Source organism: Sander lucioperca, chromosome 1, assembly GCF_008315115.2.
Source record: "Sander lucioperca isolate FBNREF2018 chromosome 1, SLUC_FBN_1.2, whole genome shotgun sequence".
Taxonomy (NCBI): domain Eukaryota; kingdom Metazoa; phylum Chordata; class Actinopteri; order Perciformes; family Percidae; genus Sander; species Sander lucioperca.
In genome coordinates, this window is record NC_050173.1 from 45,106,975 (window position 1) to 45,127,072 (window position 20,098).

General features: G+C 39.2%; 1 protein-coding gene across 1 annotated transcript in view; it reads left to right on the forward strand.

Moving 5' to 3' along the window:
* Positions 1-14,376, forward strand: part of sparc (secreted protein, acidic, cysteine-rich (osteonectin)) — a 28,317-nt gene extending 13,941 nt beyond the window's left edge. The window contains exons 4-10 of the mRNA XM_031317122.2: positions 145-250; positions 4,292-4,413; positions 5,206-5,326; positions 8,298-8,431; positions 10,379-10,527; positions 12,251-12,399; positions 13,941-14,376. Coding sequence (XP_031172982.1) covers positions 145-250; positions 4,292-4,413; positions 5,206-5,326; positions 8,298-8,431; positions 10,379-10,527; positions 12,251-12,399; positions 13,941-13,969 — 810 coding nt within the window. The 3' untranslated portion in view covers positions 13,970-14,376. The remainder of the gene's footprint in view (positions 1-144; positions 251-4,291; positions 4,414-5,205; positions 5,327-8,297; positions 8,432-10,378; positions 10,528-12,250; positions 12,400-13,940) is intronic.
* The last annotated feature ends 5,722 nt before the right edge of the window (positions 14,377-20,098 follow it).

Consider the following 20,098-nt stretch of genomic DNA (forward strand, 5'->3'; position numbering starts at 1 on the left):
AGAAAAGGAAAAAAAAGAACATTGACTGGCTTTTACAGTTGTTTTCTTCACTCTGGTCACTTTGTACCCCAGACGACATTAAATTCCTCTGCTTGTGACTCGTAAAGCGTAAGCTGCTTACAGTCTGACCTCTGATCCCTCCAGGATGTTGCCCAGGAGACCGAGGTGGGCGCCAACCCCGTGCAGATTGAGATTGGAGACTTTGATGAGGCCATTGAGGTTGTTGAAGAAGAAGAAGTTGTCACTGAGAGTAAGTTCACAAACGCATGCACATAAACTTGTTTTTCAAATCCAATCAAAATCCAAAGAACTTCATTTGTCCCGTGAGGGAACTTCATTTGTGGTCAGGCACATTCAGACACAACATACAACAATATAGTCAAAAATCATACCTAAGAATAAATAAACACTTAAAAATACTAAAAAACTAAAAACGCTGAGGGTAGGCGTGGAGGGGCTGGGTAGGGAGAATAGATTGAAGTCTGGAGTGATCTATTATAATATTGCATTTACTTACATCATTTCCCAGGAGACTTAACCTAAATTAACCACAACCATCCCATCCCTAGCCCTAGACTTAATCAAAAAAAAAGTCTTAAAGTGCTCATATTATGCTTTTTGGCTTTTTCCCTTTCCTTTATTGTTATATATATTTTTGTGCACATTTTAGGTTTACAAAGTGAAAAAGCCCAAAGTCTCCCCCAAAGGGACTTACCATCTTCCAGAGAAAACACAGCAACTGCAGTCCAGCCTTTACTTCCATGACGAATATGCGTCACTTTGTAACACACGTTGTAATGCTCGTCTAGCTGCTAGCATGGCACGCCCTCATACTCTGCTTCTGACTGGCTAGTAGTCCTTACCTAGGTACTGGACATGTGTGACTCCCAACAAAGATGGAACAGAAGTGAGAGGTCTCACTCTGTAGCTAAAACAGAGAGCTCAACACACAGGGTGAAAAGAGGAGCTGCAGCAATGTGCAGTACAACAAATATATGGTGTTTTTTGAAAATTAAACCACGTAAACCTATTCTGATATAACCTCTAAATACAGTTATGAACCTGAAAATGAGCATAATATGAGCACTTTAAATCGTATGGTTTACCTTGTGGGGACCAGAACTTTGTCCCTATTTTGGTGGTAAGTCCCCCAGATGTGACTGTCTGAACATATTTATAAAAAACAAAGTCATACATTTAGTTCCATTGTTTTAAACTTTGTGTTTTGATGTTTTATGCTTCATTTTAGGTATTACATTGGTATTTTAAGCTAGTGTACTGCACTTTATACATCTTTTGTTCTCTATGTAAAACATTCTTCAGATGCTTTTATGTTTTGGTGAACAAAAGTTTTAATGACAGCTTTTCACTCTGGTGGACAATATTACAGTAATACTATAAGTACACACACCAATGCATTTTCTAGATGTAATAGTTTTAATTTTACAGTCCTTCTTTATGCAAAATAACACACACACACACACACACACACACACACACACACACACACACACACACACACACACACACACAGACATGAAGTGTTTAAAAAAAGAAATAGGCAGCTATAATCAAAATTTACAAGTGAAATGTAAAAGTAGCAAATATTATGTCTGCTCAAGTATTCACATGTAAATTCAGTTGTGTTAAATGAAAAAAAAAATTAGATAAAAGATTAAAAGTGTCTAAAAGTTTGTATTTGTCCATTTTTTAAGCGAGTAACAAAAGTTGTCTATAAAAATGGTAGGACAGGTGTAAACAGCAAAAAATCTAATTTTATTTCCAATATATTGTGAAGTACTGTAGAAGTGAAAGTTGTCAAAAAGATTCAAACTTAAATAGAGCTCCCTGACAAATGTGTGTGCAGTACACACACACAGCATTAACATAAATCATAAGTCAAACTTCCATAAATCCTGCAGACTGAGACATTTCAGTGACTCCAGCAGGTATACATGTGTTTGTTGCTTTACACATCGACCTCCTCTGAAACACATTGTGACAACGTTTGATTTAGCATGCGTTTCCCTCCTCATGTCCTCCAGCTATAGCTTTAGTGAAGCCTCAGACTGGCAAATCAAACATACCATAATAACAGACTGCCTCATTCTGTGAGGAGACGGCTGTAATTATGTGTTCCAGTCTGCTGTAAGAAGCAGCTCAACCCAGAAACCGAGCCACAGGCAGCAACAGGACAAAGTGTACAGATATTTAGTTCTGCTGAGCAGTGTTAACCCTAACCCTAACCCTAAACCAGTGTTGAAAGATTAACTCCTTTACATCTGTTAAAAGTAGCAAATACCACCATGAAAAAAAATGTACTTAAGTAAAACTAAAGGTCCTGCATTTAAGATTAAAGCATCGGTTCACCCAAATTACAAAATCTACCCGATAGTTTTCGTTGAATGTGTTGATATTTTCACATAACTGTCTCTTCAGATATCTCCCTCTACGCCAACACAATGGGGGTGACAGATGCTAACAGCGTTAACAATTACATTAAACATATTCAACAGCAACAAGTCTTTCCAGAAACAATGTCCTGTTTAAATAGTCATTAAAAAAATGATATGTGGTAAATGCTCATTACTGTCTTTAACCGATTAGGGCACAAATTCTGTATCTTCATGCATGTAGCTCTGTCTCTATACCTGCTGCCTCCAACTCTAAAGAACAATTATTATAATTATAGTACGCATTATATTTCGGTACTATAAAGCCTTTTCAAGAGGTATAGATTTGAGGTTTGTGGTCCCAACAACGTGTGGTTTTATAGCTTAAATGTATCTTAAAATAAAGAAAAGCATAATACAGAAGTTTAGATTTAGCAGTCAGAAACATCTGTGCACATTTTAGTACAATATAAAGCACAGTCTCTTTACTAAAAGTGTCCCTTTAAGTACAGAAACTAAACTACAACTCTGCTCGGAGCCGCTCCTGTCTAACAGTTTAATTTTTTCATTACTTCTGTCTTTCACAACTCAGCCTTTTCAGGACTGTGACTGTGTCTTTGATGAAGGTTATTTATTTATTCAGTTGGTTATTTCGTCATTATAGGTATTAATCCTCTCACATATAAATGGTTTTATTTGAGTTTGCTTTTGGAAAATGACTCATACTATTTGTGTATGGATTGGGTCATGGTGTCGGTTTGAATCGATGTGTCACTCAGGTTGTCACGGTTGCAGAGAAGAACTCAAATAATTCATTAACAAAAGGCTTACAGAGTCCAAAAACAGACAGGAAACAAACAAAACCAAATATCAAGTAGAAAATCTAAAAGGACAGGGAAAAAGCAGGAACACGCACTACGGAGAAGGTTGGTACTTTTGACACTGGAGAGATGACAAACTGGCACTGAACAAAGGGAGCACACGGACTAAATGCACAAAGCAATGAGGGTTTGCAACGAGAAACAGGTGACATGAGGGCTGATGAACAGGTGAAACACATCAGGTTCGAGGCCGACAATCACAAAGGCGGAAAAACACATAATTGTATTGAAATAGATTGCCTTTATTGGCATTGCATCTAAGTACAATGAAATTGTAGAGCCACTCTAGTAAGGTGCATCATCATTGTAACACATACTGTACATGTATATAAAAAACTCATCTCACAACACACACACACACACACACACACACACACACACACACACACACACACGTTTGTTTCACTATCTTTGTGGGGACCCGTCATTAACATAATGCATTCCCTAGCCCCTTACCCTAACCTTAACCATCACAACTAAATGCCTAACCTTAACCCTTACCCTCACCCTAACCATAACCTAATTCTAACCCTAATCCTAAAACCAAGTCTTAACCCTCAAAAAGACCTTTAACCTTGTGGGGTCCAGCATTTTGGCCTCACAAGGCTGTCCAGACCCCAAAAGTATACTGTATTCCCAGTTTTTGGACCCCACGAATATAGTTAAACAAGAACACACACACACACACACACACACACACACACACACACCGAATACATCTCACCCATCATTCATAGCAAACACTATCTCATCTTTCCTGCAAGCACATCCTAACCGTAACATAAAAAACACAACTTGCCCACTCTCACACTAAGTGGATAATGCATATTCTAATGCGGATAAAGTGCTGAGTAACAATGCAAACTGCATCATTAAAAAAGCTAGGAAGTCATCAAGACATGACACATGGGAAGCTACCTTACGAAATAAAACAGGAAACTAAACAAAAGCCAAGGATCATGACACAGAAGCTGTTTTCCGTGAAATAGAATGTAACTCTGTATACTCTTTTCACAGATGCCTGCCTGAACCACCACTGCAAGAAGGGCAAAGTGTGTGAGGTCGATGAAAGCAACACCCCCATGTGTGTGTGCCAGGACCCCTCCACCTGCCCCGCTGCTGAGGGAGAGTTCGAGCATGTGAGTTTGCTAACAATCATCCCAAACATTTCTTTATTAAACTTGGGTTGAAACTAGAGATGTTCCGATACCAATACCAGTGTTGGAAACGTCTCAGATACCGCTTAAAATGCTGGTATCGGTATCAGAAAGTACTGGAGTTTATGCATCGATCTGATACCACTTAAAGGTGCTGTAGGTAGGATTGTGAAGATCCAGGACTTAGCCAAACAATTTGACATCGACAACTTCTCAATCCCTCCCCCCTTTCCGCTAAAGCCCAAAATGGTCTCCTAAGCCCCTCCCCCCACGAGGGAGAATGAATGCGTGTGCATGAGCAGTGATTGACACACAGTTAGACCCCGCCCCTGGCCCTGATTGGTGCATCTGAACAGGGAGCTGTGGATTTTTGCAAATCACACTTTTTCCATTATGACTCACTGTCATACTGGATTGTAAAAGAAAGTTTGATGGCATACATTGTTTGTGTTTATGTTTCACAAAAAGTTTAACCTGAGCCAGGCCGACAACAACGATAGCAATCATTTCACATCCATACACGTATAGTGGTATACAGCTGTTAAATCATAATTAAATACAGTATATGTACTGTATTTTTTAACACACTGGTATCGGATTGATACTTGTTATTAGCCGACAGGCATGTTCAGGTATCGGAATCGGTATCGGGAAGCAAAAAATGGTATCGGCCCATCTCTAGTTGAAACTGTGAATTCATATTTATCCGTGCAGGTGAAATATCATCGCACAGAAGCTCAGTGATGTGAGAACTCATCTGTTTTTCCGTCTCAGGTTTGCGGCACCGACAACAAGACCTTCGACACCTCTTGCCAGTTCTTTGCCACCAAGTGCGCCCTGGAGGGAACCAAGAAGGGCCACAAGCTGCACATCGACTACATCGGACCCTGCAAATGTGAGCTCCCACACTCTTCTGCTTGTTACATTCCAAACTCTTAGTGTAGAAGAGTTTCCCAAAGAGTTTATTCTAATGTCCTCCAAACTATACAACGATATATAGGTCATTTATTCCTACCCTCTTATACGACTCACAGAAGTGTTTTATAAATTACCGCCACTAGCGGTGGTAGGAAATAAAACCCACATGAGTGTTTTCCGTCCTCATATCTAAACCAGAGAACGTAACAGTCGCATTTTTAACGGTGACATTGTGAAACGTTCGCAGTTTGGTTAGGTTAAGGCAGTGTTTCTAAAATTGGGGTACGTGTACCCCTAGGGGTACTTTGGAGTAGTGCAGAGGGTACATTGGATCTATTATTTAAAAAATATCGGTGATGCATAATTCCAAAAATATTATATACTATACAAATGAATGCATTTAGTGATACATTCTGAATATTAATAATTAATTGAAAGCACAAAAGTGTTTTATACTAACAATATCACTGTTTAGTAAATCAGACATTGATGGCAGAGCGCTGTATTGTGCCTCTTTAGCTAGGCATTTATTTTCCACCAAAAATGTTTTGTGCTGGTCTAGGGGTACTTGGATGGAAAAAATATTTCAATGGGGGTACATTATTGAAAAAGGTTTGAGGACCACTGGGTTAAGGGTTAAGTTTAGTTTAGAAAAACATTGTGAAAGCTAAAGCTATAGTGCGTATAGTTTCTGTCGCCCCCATGAGAAATTATAAGAAACGACAACAAAACTGTCGGTGCGTCTACATGATACAAGCCTTCCGTGATCGCGCACGCGCTCCCACCCCTCCTCCAAACAGTTGCTAGTAGCCAAGGAGGACACGGAGGATTCAAAAAAACATGATGGTCTCTTCAGAAGAGGTCATTATCTTCACTCGAGTTTCTGCGCGTGAAAGTCGCCGGACGCCACAATCTTCTGAACATAGTCATACTGAGAAATACAGAGAGAGTTGTGTGGAGCTGATAGTCTTACTTAGCTTTGTATCAACTCATTTGGCAATGGCTTGAAAGTACCAGACATTTATTAATATAAAAAAGTTACACACTAAGTCTTTAACATTCGGTTAAGCAAGTGGCGCGGAACGTGACATTGTTCCGTTTGTTCCATAAAGTCAAAACAAATAAAAAAACTCGCCGTTTACTTTTTTTTTTTCAAAGGGACTCAGACCTTGGTCTCCTGGGTGAAAGTCCTGTGTTTGTTTGACACATCCACCACCCCAACCTGCCTTTGTTATGTGGAAATTGGCGCTCTTACACTTTGTCAACTTACTTCCTGTTTTGCTCCCGTAATAATTACTACAGCCACTAGTGGGTGCCGCTACTATAAACACAAATTTGACTCGCAGTTGTTGTACTTTAGTGAGCGTTATTCCGGGGAGGACAGTCTCGATGTTTAGCTATACATGTTCACAGTGTGATTCCTGAAGCGGTTACTGCAGTCATTTCTGTTTCCACTGGCCCGGACTCAACACTTATTTTAGATGGTATCCCAAAATTACTAAACAGGCTTATAATCCAGTTCTGTTAAACTGTGATCTTTAAAATGTTTTGATTCGTCTGAGATTTGGAAACTGATTAGAAATGATGAACAGCTCAAAAAGGTTAAACTGTACTTGAATGAATAAGACTGTGCTGAGTCATTGAGTAAATTACTCTTTGGAGAGTGTGCTGCCTGGACACACCCGTCTCACAGCGGCCAGATGTTAACGTTGGCTGTGGGGAAAATGCCTCATTAATCAAATGAGGCAGAAAAATATGCGTCTCATAATTATCCAATAATTTGAAAGGCCACTGCTTTTTTTTAAGTTTGTATTTTTAACAGTCGGGATATAAACAATAAGGAGTAGTTAAAAATGAAACAGCTTTGAGTCAACAAAAGTGCAAACACCTCAGAAATAAAAAAAAAAAAATACAAAATACTTAATACATAAAAAGACAGACCACCACCCCAAGTCATTGGACACACGTGATTTGTGGTATTTCTTAAATGTATAAATCTTAGCAATGCAACTTCAGTGTTTTTCCAACAATATGCAAATAAAGTGCATCATCTCATCAGAAAAGGTTTTTTTGATTATTGGGGGGGTTGTAACCACCCCTTCCCCCCATCCCCCCTGTAAATTACGCCTATGTGTTTATCTGTTTGTTCACTTATGAGGGATCAGATGTATCTTAAGTTCCCATTTATCTTTATGCTAAGCAGCTAAAGCTAACTTGACTCCTTGCGTTACTGAGACTGATGGGCTGGCTCAGTGGGAGGATCTGTCTGGACAAGTGGGCCACATTTCTTCCACTTGACGCACACACACACACACACACACACACACACACACACACACACACACACACACTCACACTCCCTCACACACACACACACACACACACACACACACACACACACACACACACTCACACTCCCTCACACACACACACACACACACACACACACACACACACACACACACACTCACTCACACACTCACACGCCCTCACACACACACACACACACACACACACACTCAGTGGGAGGAGTTGAGACAGGGCTGAAAGGTTCAAGTGGAGATCAAGGTGGTGTTTAGTACACCAGAATGAAACAGGATGCCGGTTGTTAATTTGTGATATTTTAAGGATGACGATATTTACTTGAATAATGCTGCGACAATGATGATATGCTGACATGTTTAAAGACCAATTAAAACAACAATACTTACTAAACAGTTTTGTTTTATTATATCCCAGTGGACAAGAGGTCAGTTTTATCTTTTTAATTATAATCTTCAAAAATAAATAAGAAACTGCTCCTGCTCCACCTTCATTATTTAACTTTTATGTCAGAGAGATGTTACAGTGTAAATCCTCTTGTGGGCTTAAAGTTGAGTTTATGGCCCCGATATGTGAGTTATCACCATGAATAGTTTTCCTTGATACTGACAGTTTTGTCCCCGCAGACATTGAGCCCTGCCTGGACAGCGAGCTGAACGAGTTCCCCCTGCGTATGAGGGACTGGCTGAAGAACGTCCTGGTGACTCTGTACGAGCGCGACGAGGACAACAACCTGCTGACCGAGAAGCAGAAGCTCAGGGTGAGTCAGCGGATTCACTGCTCTGCCTGCATGTTTCGGTGGTCCCGCTGTAGAATGTGAATGAACTGATTTAGGATAGTCTCATTGCTTCCCACGAAAGTCAATACAAAGCCAGGTCAAATCAAAGATAGCGCAGATTGTCTTCCTTTCTCAAGATATAGATACAATAATACAAAGGACTACTTTTTTTCTATATAAATTAGAGATGTTCCGATACCGATACCAGTAACAGAAATACGATACTGCCTAAAATGCTGGTATCTTTATCAGAAAGTACTGGAGTTTACGCACCTATCAGATACCACGTAATTAAGCCCAGAAGAAAATCTATTTTAAAGTAGTTTATTTATGTTATTTTTACCGTTATGACTGACTGCCAAACTAGATAATAAAATAAAGTTCTGTAGCGTTCATTGTTTACGTTTGTTCATGTTTCACAAAAAGTTGAACCTGAGCCAGGCTGACAACAACGATAGAAATCATATCACATCCACACAGGGATAGTAGTATACACCTGTTAAAACATAATAAAACATATGACACACTGGTATCGGATCAGTACTCGGTATCGGCCGAAGTTCAGGTATCAGAATCGGTATCGGGAAGCGAAAAATGGTATCGGACCATCTCTTGTATAAATCCTTCTGGAAGTGGAGCAACATTCTAAAATTATGATGTTATCTTTAAATAAGGGTTGAAAAAAGCAGAATATATATAATGATACAAAGAAAATATCATATGAACTACACAACACAGAAAATGTGGTATTGTCAAGTGTTTTAGATCCTCATGACACGTCCATTTAAGTGTACCGTACCTGCTTTGTGTATGTGTGCATATGTGTATGTATTTTTTTAGCTGTAGGAAGATACTTTGGAACATAATCAGGGTGGACTTGTCATAAGTTACAATCATATTACGTGTGTGTGTGTGTGTGTGTGTGTGTGTGTGTGTGTGTGTGTGTGTGTGTGTGTGTGTGTGTGTGCATGACGGAAAGGTGTGTCAGATGTTTTTTGGGTAACCATACAGATGTTTTTTGTTGTTTGTGTTTTTAATGTTATCTGTTGATTGTTGGAGCAGACGATGCAAGAACATTTTGTGTGAACAGACAAAGTCGTATCTTATCTTATCTTATGTGCTGCTGTTATGCTGTTAAATTTGAATGTTAACAAGCACAAACTTTAAAAGTAAGCATGCAACGTGCTCTTTCAGACCTCAGACTTTAATAATGAAAGTTGTGAAAGCGGACCAATAGTCTACAGGCTTTCACAAGCTGCCTTATGTAGGTATGAGGATCAGAGAAGCTTTACGCACAGAAGAATTTAAATAAAAGTCCTTTACAAGTGAAATAATAGCCTACATTAATGTCACAAATATTTAGAGATATTACTATTACTTTATTGCATTTGTTTAAAACACACAGTTTTATGCCTGAAATGGTTAAGATCAATGCCAAATCCAAGCAGTTTAAGAGCGTAATTCATTCAGACTGAGGAAATGTTTATGTGACTGAAATACACCTAAATACCACAGAAGTTGTGGAACCACTGTAGCTTTTAAACTCCACATATCTCGCTACACTCTCACTACACAATCAGAGTTGATTTAGCTTTTGTGGAGCATTAAGAATAGTTGAAAAAACAACTTTCAAAAACAGAACCAGCTTTCAGGCAGATTAAATGCAGCTTTTGACAATGATTTGACAACAGCAGTAGTTTTGTGTGTGCTGTCCTGCAAAACTATCCTCCTGGATTTAACTAATCAATGATTATTAAACTTGCAGCACAAAATTTAAACTCAATTTTGTACTAAAAAACTCCAAATAGCTGACAATCGACATCTAAAGCATGCAACTTTAGGGGTCTATAAAAAGATTAGACCCCAAAGTTAGGGGTCTATGAGAGTTTATGTTTTGCTGATGTGGATGGTGTCCGTCCAATGTTTCAGGTGAAGAAGATCTACGAGAATGAGAAGAGGCTGCAGGCCGGCGAGCACACTCTGGACCTGCTGGCTCACGACTTCGAGAAGAACTACAACATGTACATCTTCCCCGTCCACTGGCAGTTCGGCCAGCTCGACCAGCACCCCGTCGACGGGTACGTAGAGGCGAACAAGAACGAAAAAATAAAATCACTTTAGTATAGCAAGACTAGTCTCGCATTGCCAGACCTTCCTCCACAGCGCTGCAGAGGAAGGTCTGGCTAGTCTAACACAGCACTCACAGGATGGGAGAAAAATGTGCTCTGGTTTATTGGCATTTCTCTTAACCAATCACAATCTTCTTGGGCGACAATAAGTGTCGGTCGCAATTACGGTGCCTCTGCAAAATAGCCTCGGGAAGGAACTTGTTTTGGTGGAACATGTGTATGTTCAAAATTATTTTAGTCATGCGAGAGAAAACTCAGATTGGACAGATAGTCTAGCTAGCTGTCTGGATTTGCCCTGCAGAGATCTGAGGAGCAGTTAACCATATCCTCATATATCCACCAGAGTTTAAAATGCCAACACAAAGAAAGAGGAAGGTGACGGACATCCGGAGGAACTTCCGGCGGCACCGGAGCAATCCCCTAAATGAATTGTCGTCGATATAGACCCATTCGGCTTCCACAACCTTCTTTCATAGATTAAAAGAAAACGAACTTTTGGACAGAATGCAGGTTATATTCTAACGAGTCAGCACATGTAAGATCATGCAAACTAAAATACTCGTGCTGCTCGGGCAGTGGTTGAGCTCGTGGCAGACGGAGCTGATTGCTTTCCTCTGTTCTCACACCGCAGCAGCTGGGCTGATGGATCCAACTGTCGCCAGCTGCTGTTCACTTTATAACCACTTTTTCTGAAAAACGATGATGTGGCTGATGGACTCTAAATGCACCACCAAGAATCCACGTTTTCTTTTCTTCATTTCTAAATAAGAATTTAATCTATGGCAACATGCAGGAGATGCAATGTGGACAAAGGCAAGATGTTTTAAAGGTCCCATATCATACTCATTTTCAGGTTTATACTTATACTACTAGAACATGTTTTCATGCTTTAATATTTGAAACAAACAAATTTATCTCAAACAATCTGTCTGAATATACCTGTGTTCCCCCTCTGTCTGAAATGCTCAGTTTTAGCGTCTGTCACTTTAAGCCCCCCTCCTGATAAAGCCCAGTCTGCTCTGATTGGTCAGCATTTCCGAGTCTTTCGATCTGGGCTCTCAGAGTCTCTGCACCGACATTGCAGTCGGGGAATGACTGTAACGTTACTGTAGTGGCTCTTTCTACACACACATATATATATATATATATATATATATATATAGTATTGTATAGTATATATATATAGTATAGCAGTGACATCACAACCGTAAGGAAGTCCTGATGGCTCGTTTAAAGACCCAGTTTCTAAATACAGGCTGTGTGCATTTCTTTGTGGATTGAGCTTTTTGAAGCTTTCAGTTTTTATATATTACCTCGACCTGCTTTATAATTAAAAAAAGACATGGAAATCTCACTTCTTACAAAATGGGACCTTTAAGTCGACAATGGTTGGACAATGACATCTAACATTAGTTTTTATGTAAAAGCAGACAGGATATAGAAGAGGGTGATTTTCTGCATTTTATTTTGACGTGATCACGTGTTTGTTTGATAACAATTCTTCTTCATATTTTCTTATATGTCAACAAACTCTCAAACCAGGTTTGTCATGATCATGGGAGAATTATTTTGTGCTCAAATACAGAAACACGGATCCACCATAGTTGTTATTGTGAAAGTGTTTTCCATTATGATCATCATTTCCTTGTTTGTCTTGTCTGTATGCCACCAGGTACCTGACCCACACAGAGCTCTCTCCCCTGCGCGCCCCTCTCATTCCCATGGAGCATTGCACCACCCGCTTCTTCGAGCAGTGCGACGGCGACAACGACAAATACATCGCCCTGGACGAGTGGGCCAAGTGCTTCGGCATCAAGGAGCGTGAGTATCGACTGCACCGTGCTTAAATACTCAAATACACAAAATAATCCCTTAAATATTCATAATTTTAACAAACCATGGGTTGTCCTTCCAACGACCATGAACTTGTTGTCCTTTCGGGTCTAAATTTGAAAAAAGAAATTTGAAAACTTTTTTTGTCTTTTTTCCCCAACATTTTTGTCACTTTATTCAATGTTTTTTTAATTTTATTTTTTTTATTCATGGTCAGTAAACCTAATTTATGTGACAATAAACCTAATTTTTTAGTTTAAAAAAAAAGCAGAAATTATGAATTATTTTGACTTATGGTTAAAATCAAAGTTTTGAAACCATTTAAACATTTGTTTTCAAATGCTATAAAATTGAATAAAACACCCAAAATTAAATGAAATTAATCATTGATTTTACCTGCAAGATGGAACGTACACCCATCCATCCATGTTATTTTTGGACAATTTGGTTGAAAGAAACCCATATTTCTGATATAAAAAAAACTTTGAAAACGGGTCAAATTTCACACAAGGACAACACAAGGGTTAAAATATGTATTGTTAATTGAAATTTGGAATATAAATTGGAAAACCTGTCATCTATATTATATGTTATGTGATGTATATGATGTTCAAACACTGACACAATTTCTTTTTGTGCAAGGTTGTAGTTTTTGTGCTTCTTAATTCATGCATAACTCTTGTCGACCACTATTATGTTTAGTTATATCCTTGTTGCCACACTGGTCAGAAATACGGAAGAGGAATTAAGTTCTGAGAATAAAGTCAGAATTCTGAGAATCCTTTTTATTTATTTTTACTTGGAAACAAAATGAAGAATGTCAGAATTCTTTTTTTCTCAGAATTCTGACAATTCCGAGCCTAGGGGTTAATAACACGTGTACCGAGTCGACCTTTCTCTGGGATATGTTTTCATGCTAATCAAATGTGTCTCTATCTTGAAACAAGCTAGCGCAAACCGCTGATTAGCTTATAACGCTAGTTTTCGGGGCACTGGTAAAGTAAAAAGAAATCGCTATTTCTATACTACTAACAAGACTCAAAATAGCACCACACTTCCACGGTAGCATAATGAGGGTCCCTACATGGAAACCGAAGCATTGAGTACTTTGTAAGGGAACAGTCTTTTTATTAAAAAGATAGTTTATAAAGACAGTACCGTTCAGTATACAGGCAGGCGGCATCTTGGGAAAACAGTCACGACCAGTCAAACAACGAACAACGACGAATGAATGTGGTGCTATTTTGAGTCTTGTTAGTGGTATAAAATGGCGATTTATTTTTACTCTACAAGTGCCCTGACGACTAGCGTTATAGCTTGTTTCAAGCTAGAGACACATTCGATTAGCATGAAAACATATCCCAGAGAAAGGTCGACTCGGTACACGTGTTATTAACCCCTAGGTTCATTTTGCGCCGGAATTGTCCTTTAAACTCAGAACTCCAATACATTTTTCACATGTGGCCATCATCCTCTTCCGTGAGAATCTGAATATGTGCTGATGGATGTTTTTGTGTCTGTGTTTGCAGAGGATGTGGACAACGACCTCATCATCTAAGCTCCTCTGAGCAGCTCCCAGTCGCTCCTGAACGGGTCCAGGTGCTGATCCCTAAGTTAAAAAAAGAAAAGAAATCACAGTAACGGTGCTAATTGCAAATTCTTTGTTTTTTTTGTTTTGTTAATACTGACCTTTTCCTACCTATACCACTAAAAAAAGATCACAAAAGAGAAATGTGCACAGTCTATACTAACCATCACGCATTCACGCGACTTTGAATTCTCTTGTTTGTCGAAACAAAACACCCAGTAAAAGAAAACTAAAGACCTCTGATGTAAATGTATGTTGTTGACAATATTATATATATGTTTATGATTTGTTCAAGGTTTTTAAATCGGAGATCAATTTGAATTCAATTACCGTGAGGAGACAAAACTGTAAAGTGGAAAATAAAGTTTCTAAATAAATGCTCCCTCTGCTTGCTTTCTACAAAACAACGGTTTAGTTTTTGCACTCTTTTGGTGTTGGGACTCATTTTGTGTATTTTACTTTTTGATCTTTTGACTACTGCTTTAAGAGTTCATTTTTATTTGACATCCATTCCAGACGAGGACACGCGTGTACTGATATTTGAAACAATAAAGAGGATATGTTGTTTAGACCTTTTTAATGAGGGGGAAAATCTCGCAGGCTGAGAGTTTTTCTCATAATTAACATGTTTCTACTGACACTGAGAGCACGAGCAAACTCTTTTACATGAATAAAAGACTCTGAAAAAGATCTGGAAAAATCTCTGCATGCTTTCATATCTTTCTTCCTCTGCTCAGGCATTTGTGTCGAGATGATCTGACAAGGATCAGCACGGCTCCACGAGTCACACGGAAGGCCGGTTTGTTTACGAGGCTTGACCATGTTTTTATATTCGGAAAATGAACTTAGCGTCCCATTTTTATCATCTTTGGGTGTTGGAAATATAAGAAATCTCAGTTACACTTGAAGGTATCTACATAAGAGTGACATGACACTGTCGTGAACATGTCATAAACATTATAAACAAGTCATAAACCTTTATGACAACGCTTCTGTCATTTAGTGTCATTCGGTTTTTGTCATGACAAGTTAGGGTTAGGGTTAGAGTTAGGGTTCATGTGTCATGACAGTGTCATGTGTTCATGACACTGTCATGTCACTCTTATGTAGATACCTTCAAGTAAAGTGTTACCGAAATCTCTTTATAAGAAGCGTACCCTCTCGTCTCATCCTCAGCGGTCACTTGTTTTGTATTACATGTCTCTGAACGCTGCCTTTGTGCAGCAGAAATGCTTTTAAAACTAATTTGAGATCCAAAAACAGCCATTTTACAAACTTCTAGAAAATCTTATGCCTTTTCTACTGTTTTCTTTCCTCGTGCTTTTCTCTCAACCATCAGTCTACAGTCAATGGGATTTTGGTATTTCCATAATGTTGACAATCAATGTTTTAAGTGTATTCTGATTTTACAACTAGTAGAGGTATTCCCAGTTTATGAAGGTACATTTGGGGGTCTAATTGTCAGAATTCCAACTAAATCTCGGATTGAAATTCTTGTTAACTGTTCAGTTCAGTTTCGCATCAGCTTTCTGAAAAGTTTACTCAGATAATTCAACAATGTTTGGGCTCGTGGTGTCTTGCAAATTCCAAATTGATCAAGCTAACATCCCATTAAATGTTCGATAAAGATAAAAGCATAAAAGACAAAAGCAAAAGACAAAGCAACTAAAAACCATTGACGTCTTGAGCCAAAAATAAACTTAAATCAGTCACCAAGTTCAAAGCTCACTTATTGGACCAGTGTGTAGGATTTAGTGGCATTTACTCGCCGAACAAAACTGGTTAAATCTCGTTACTTATAAGGTAGTCTGGATCAACAGAAGAACATCTCCAGGATAAATGCTGCATTCCAGGCAACCCTGGAGTGCCCTGGAACGGCACTGTACTCCCAGTTACAGTTTTTGACGTCACACACACACACATAAACAACAATGGCGACCCCTGTTGATGCTGTACAGACGCCGGTGATTAACGGTGAGAAATAGAAATAGACACAAATAGGCAACGTAAAGTAATTCCGCACATTGTAATCAAAACAATACACATACGATTGTGTACTACTACAGGTTGTGTTTATTAAATGATGCCCAAAATATGTCACCGACTAGAAATCGCTAGTATCAGCTAGCGCTAGCTAACGTCAACGTTAGATAATGTGAACCCTGGAACGCTACCAAGTCGTGAGTCGTGACTTGGAAGCCGAACTTACCAGCTAAAAATTGTGTCTGGAACGCAGCAAAAGCATGACATCCTGTGCGTGATGTCAGGCTTTGCCTCTCACCTTCCTCTCTCTCTATGTGTTGCTTTTCTCAAAATCCCTTCGCTGCGGGAAACAACAACCTTCGAGCTAGAAAGCAACACGCTGAAAATGGCAAGTTTTGAAGAAAATTTGTATCGTGCAATAAGGCAGGCCTGCTTAGGCAAGGCAAGGCAGCTTTATTTGTATAGCACATTTCAGCAACAGGGCAATTCAAAGTGCTTTACATGAAAACAGATTAAAAAATTTAAAACAGATAAAATACAAGAATAAAAGTTACAGTGCAGTATAAGATCCTGCTTAGATCCTGGAAATGTACTTCTGTTGATCGAGACTACGGTTCACCTGGCCTATAGAATAATTCCACGGGAGTGATTGGTTAACACCCCTCTCCCGTTACATATTCTTTTAGTGTTTGAACTTCTTCCTCCATGCTGCCTGCCAGCTGTCGCTGCCTGTGATCTTTCCATGTTCCTCATCAGAGATTTGTCGCCTCTCATTGAAAATAATTAGTAGGCGCGGCCGCCGGCTTCGCCTTGCTTTTGGTGTGTTTTTCCCCCACAAGAAAGTGTTTAATCAGGCAGTAAGTGAAAGCATCTGTGTGGATGTGCTGTCATAATGTAGGGCCTTTATAACAGGCCTATATCCTATTAAAACAAGGACATTAAAACAGAAAAAGTAAAGGTTAAACGATGCTGAAACTAAATGGAGCTTATTGTGCACAGATGGACTTAGATTGTGTTAGTAACATTTGGAAATGTTACTTTGTGGCTTGAAAAACTGAAAAGGACACTTCCACATGAAACGTTTAGACGTGTATGTTTTTTTTTTAATTAATATATAGCCATGATGACCTATGGCCTTAACAAAGATGCCATACATAAAAAAACAATAGAAAGCAAACCACAAGAACATTTTGTTCAAAACAAACCATGCACTGTGAATAGTAGAATTTACAACATAACTACATGGCTAACATGTCTTTGTCTTTTGCTGTTCAACGTGTTGAATGAAGTCCTCTGTGTGTGGGTTTCAGTTACCGTGTTAACACTTGCAATGTTTAATCTTCTGACTGTGCACGAAGCTGCTTGTGGTCCCCTGGGAGACGTGAGAGGGAGAGACGGAGCACCCTGTTTACCATCCCCGCCCGTTCATCCAGACTCCAGTGTCAAGAATGTGAAACAACAGCCGAGCCTCGTCCACAAAGCCGAAGTCCCTCCTCTCAGCCACAGCTGGGAAACGCTTCACTCTCTGTCTTCTTACCAGCGGTGGAAGAAGTATCCACATCCTTTATTCAAAATACTCTAAAAGTCCTGCATTGAAAATGCAAAAGTATGTAAGTATCATCAGGAAAATGTACTAAAAATATTAAAAGTAAAAGTAGTCAATGCAGAAAAATCCTCCCATTTTAGAAACTGGAAACGATCCAAACTGTTGTGTGTTTAATGGTCTAATCATTTCAACTGGACTTGTAGGCCGTTATATTGTTGGCTAGTTTAATTTATAATAAAATATCACATTTTATAAACTACATGTGTTTTGTGTGCATCAATACTAATTTGTAACGTAACTAAAGCTGTAACAGATGAATGTAGTGGAGTAAAAAGTACAATATTTCTCTCTGAAATGTAGCGAAGTAGAAGTAGAAAGTGGCATGAAAAGAAAAGACTCAAGTAAAGTACAAGTATGTCAACATTTGACAGTTCATGTACTTAGTTACATTCCACCGCTGCTTCTTTCTGATGCTTTAGCTGAGAGAGGGGAGAGAGGGGCAAGTTCGATGCTGTAACTTAATACCGCTTTTTTAAATAGAAGGCCTTTGCTTTTGAAAGTTAAAGTGTCTTTTATCTTCTTTCTGCTGGGAGACGTCACTGCAAACTGTTTAGAAATCAACCTCACCGGGACTCTGTACTCTGATACAGAAATGTTGCTCGTGCTTCTTACACCTGTTCTGGATGACGGTGTCGAGAAGTTCATTTAAAAATAAAATAAAACAGTGAACAAAAATAATAACGATTATATATTTTATGCATGAACCCACTAAGTTTCACATATTTCTGATTAAAATAAGCAGCGGTCTTGTTGTCATGTCTCACTGCCGCAGAGGGGGACAACAGTTGGAAAGATCTCAGCTTTAAAGTATTTCAGATAATTTGACATAGTCTATATCCACGACGTTCCACTTTCGGGATTGCTCCGGTGCCGCCTGAAATTCCGCCGGATGTCCGTTACCTTCCTCTTTCTTTGTGTTGTCGTTCTAACCTCTGGTGGATTTCTGAGGACTATGGTTAACTGCTCCTCAGATCTCTGCAGGGTAAATCCAGACAGCTAGCTAGACTATCTGTCCAATCTGAGTTGATGTTGCACGACTAAAACTACTTTTGAACGTACACATGTTCCACCAAAACAAGTTCCTTCCCGAGGCTATTTTGCAGAGGCACCGTGGCTCTGTCCGGAGCTTAGCACCGCCCAAAAATTGTGATTGGTTTAAAGAAATGCCAATAAACCAGAGCACGTTTTTCTCCCATCCCGGAATGCTGTGTGGACTAGAGTGTGGATCGGGCCACATTTTTCTATCCGAGTCCGGCCAGCATCCGACAGAGCAGCATCCGAGCACGACACAGTTAAAATCTTGTTACTCATACTAATGACACATGTACATGTAGCCTAATATGAATGTGTTTCGTTGTCACAGCTACATAAACAAATTTCCGCACACAGGAAGACGTATGTTAGGGTAATATTTTAAATGTATTTTAATCACAAAAACTAACCTTTGCATCAAGTGAAACAGGCCCATTGGCTACCTACCTAATAAGCTGTTTTAAATTTAAAATGTTCAATGCCTTATCGCGAACCTGAACATCATTTCTAAATATCTGTCTGAACCCGGCCCGGCCCGTCGGGTCCCGTCGGGATCAGGTCGGGTATCCATCCTCTAGTGTGGACTAGCCAGACCCTCCTCTGCAGCGCTGTGGAGGAAGGTCTGGCAATGCGAGACTAACTTTGACATAACAGAAAGTGGTATTGATTCTCTTTCCTTCTGTGTACAAATCATAAATGTGTAGATAGAAAACTTCTGTGTACATAGAAACCACAAATTCTGTGGTTTCCCTATGTTTTTGGAATACTTTGGTGCACATATTTGGCTGGTGAGGTTTAAGGGTCAAGTTAGGTTTTCCGAAAAAAAAATTGCAATTACACATAATTTTGGACCATTATTATTATTATTATGTGTCTAAAACGTTGGAAAAGCTAGAGCAGATTATAAATAAATAAATAACTAATTAATTAATAAAACTCAAAAAGCTTAAAGACAGAACTTGCTAAAGAAGTCCACTGGGGGCGCATGGGTAGCCCACCGGATAGAGCGCACACCCATATATAGAGGTGTACTCCTCGACGCAGCGGCCGCTGGTTCGACTCCGCCCTGCAGCCCTTTGCTGCATGTCGTTCCCTCTCTCTCTCTCCCCTTCCATGTCTTCAGCTGTCCTGTACAAATAAAGGCCTAAAATGCCCAAAAAATAATCTTTAAAAAAAAAAAAAAAAAATGGGGACCATCTACAATCATTAGATGTGAGAAAAGTCTTTTAGTTAATGTTGATGCTCGCGTTGATTTCACGTTGATGGCTTGTGTGCTGCACCTACGCTTTATAATGCTTTAGGGAAAATCCTGAAATTGTTTGCTGACGTCTTTTATTTCTTCCAACTAGACATGAGTGTGTGTGTGAGTGTGTGTGTGTGTGTGTGTGTGTGTGTGTGTTTGCAGTGTGAATTAAAAACATTTTTTGAAAAAGTAAATGACTGCAGTCTTCCACGTTTTCCAATGATATCAAGCATTT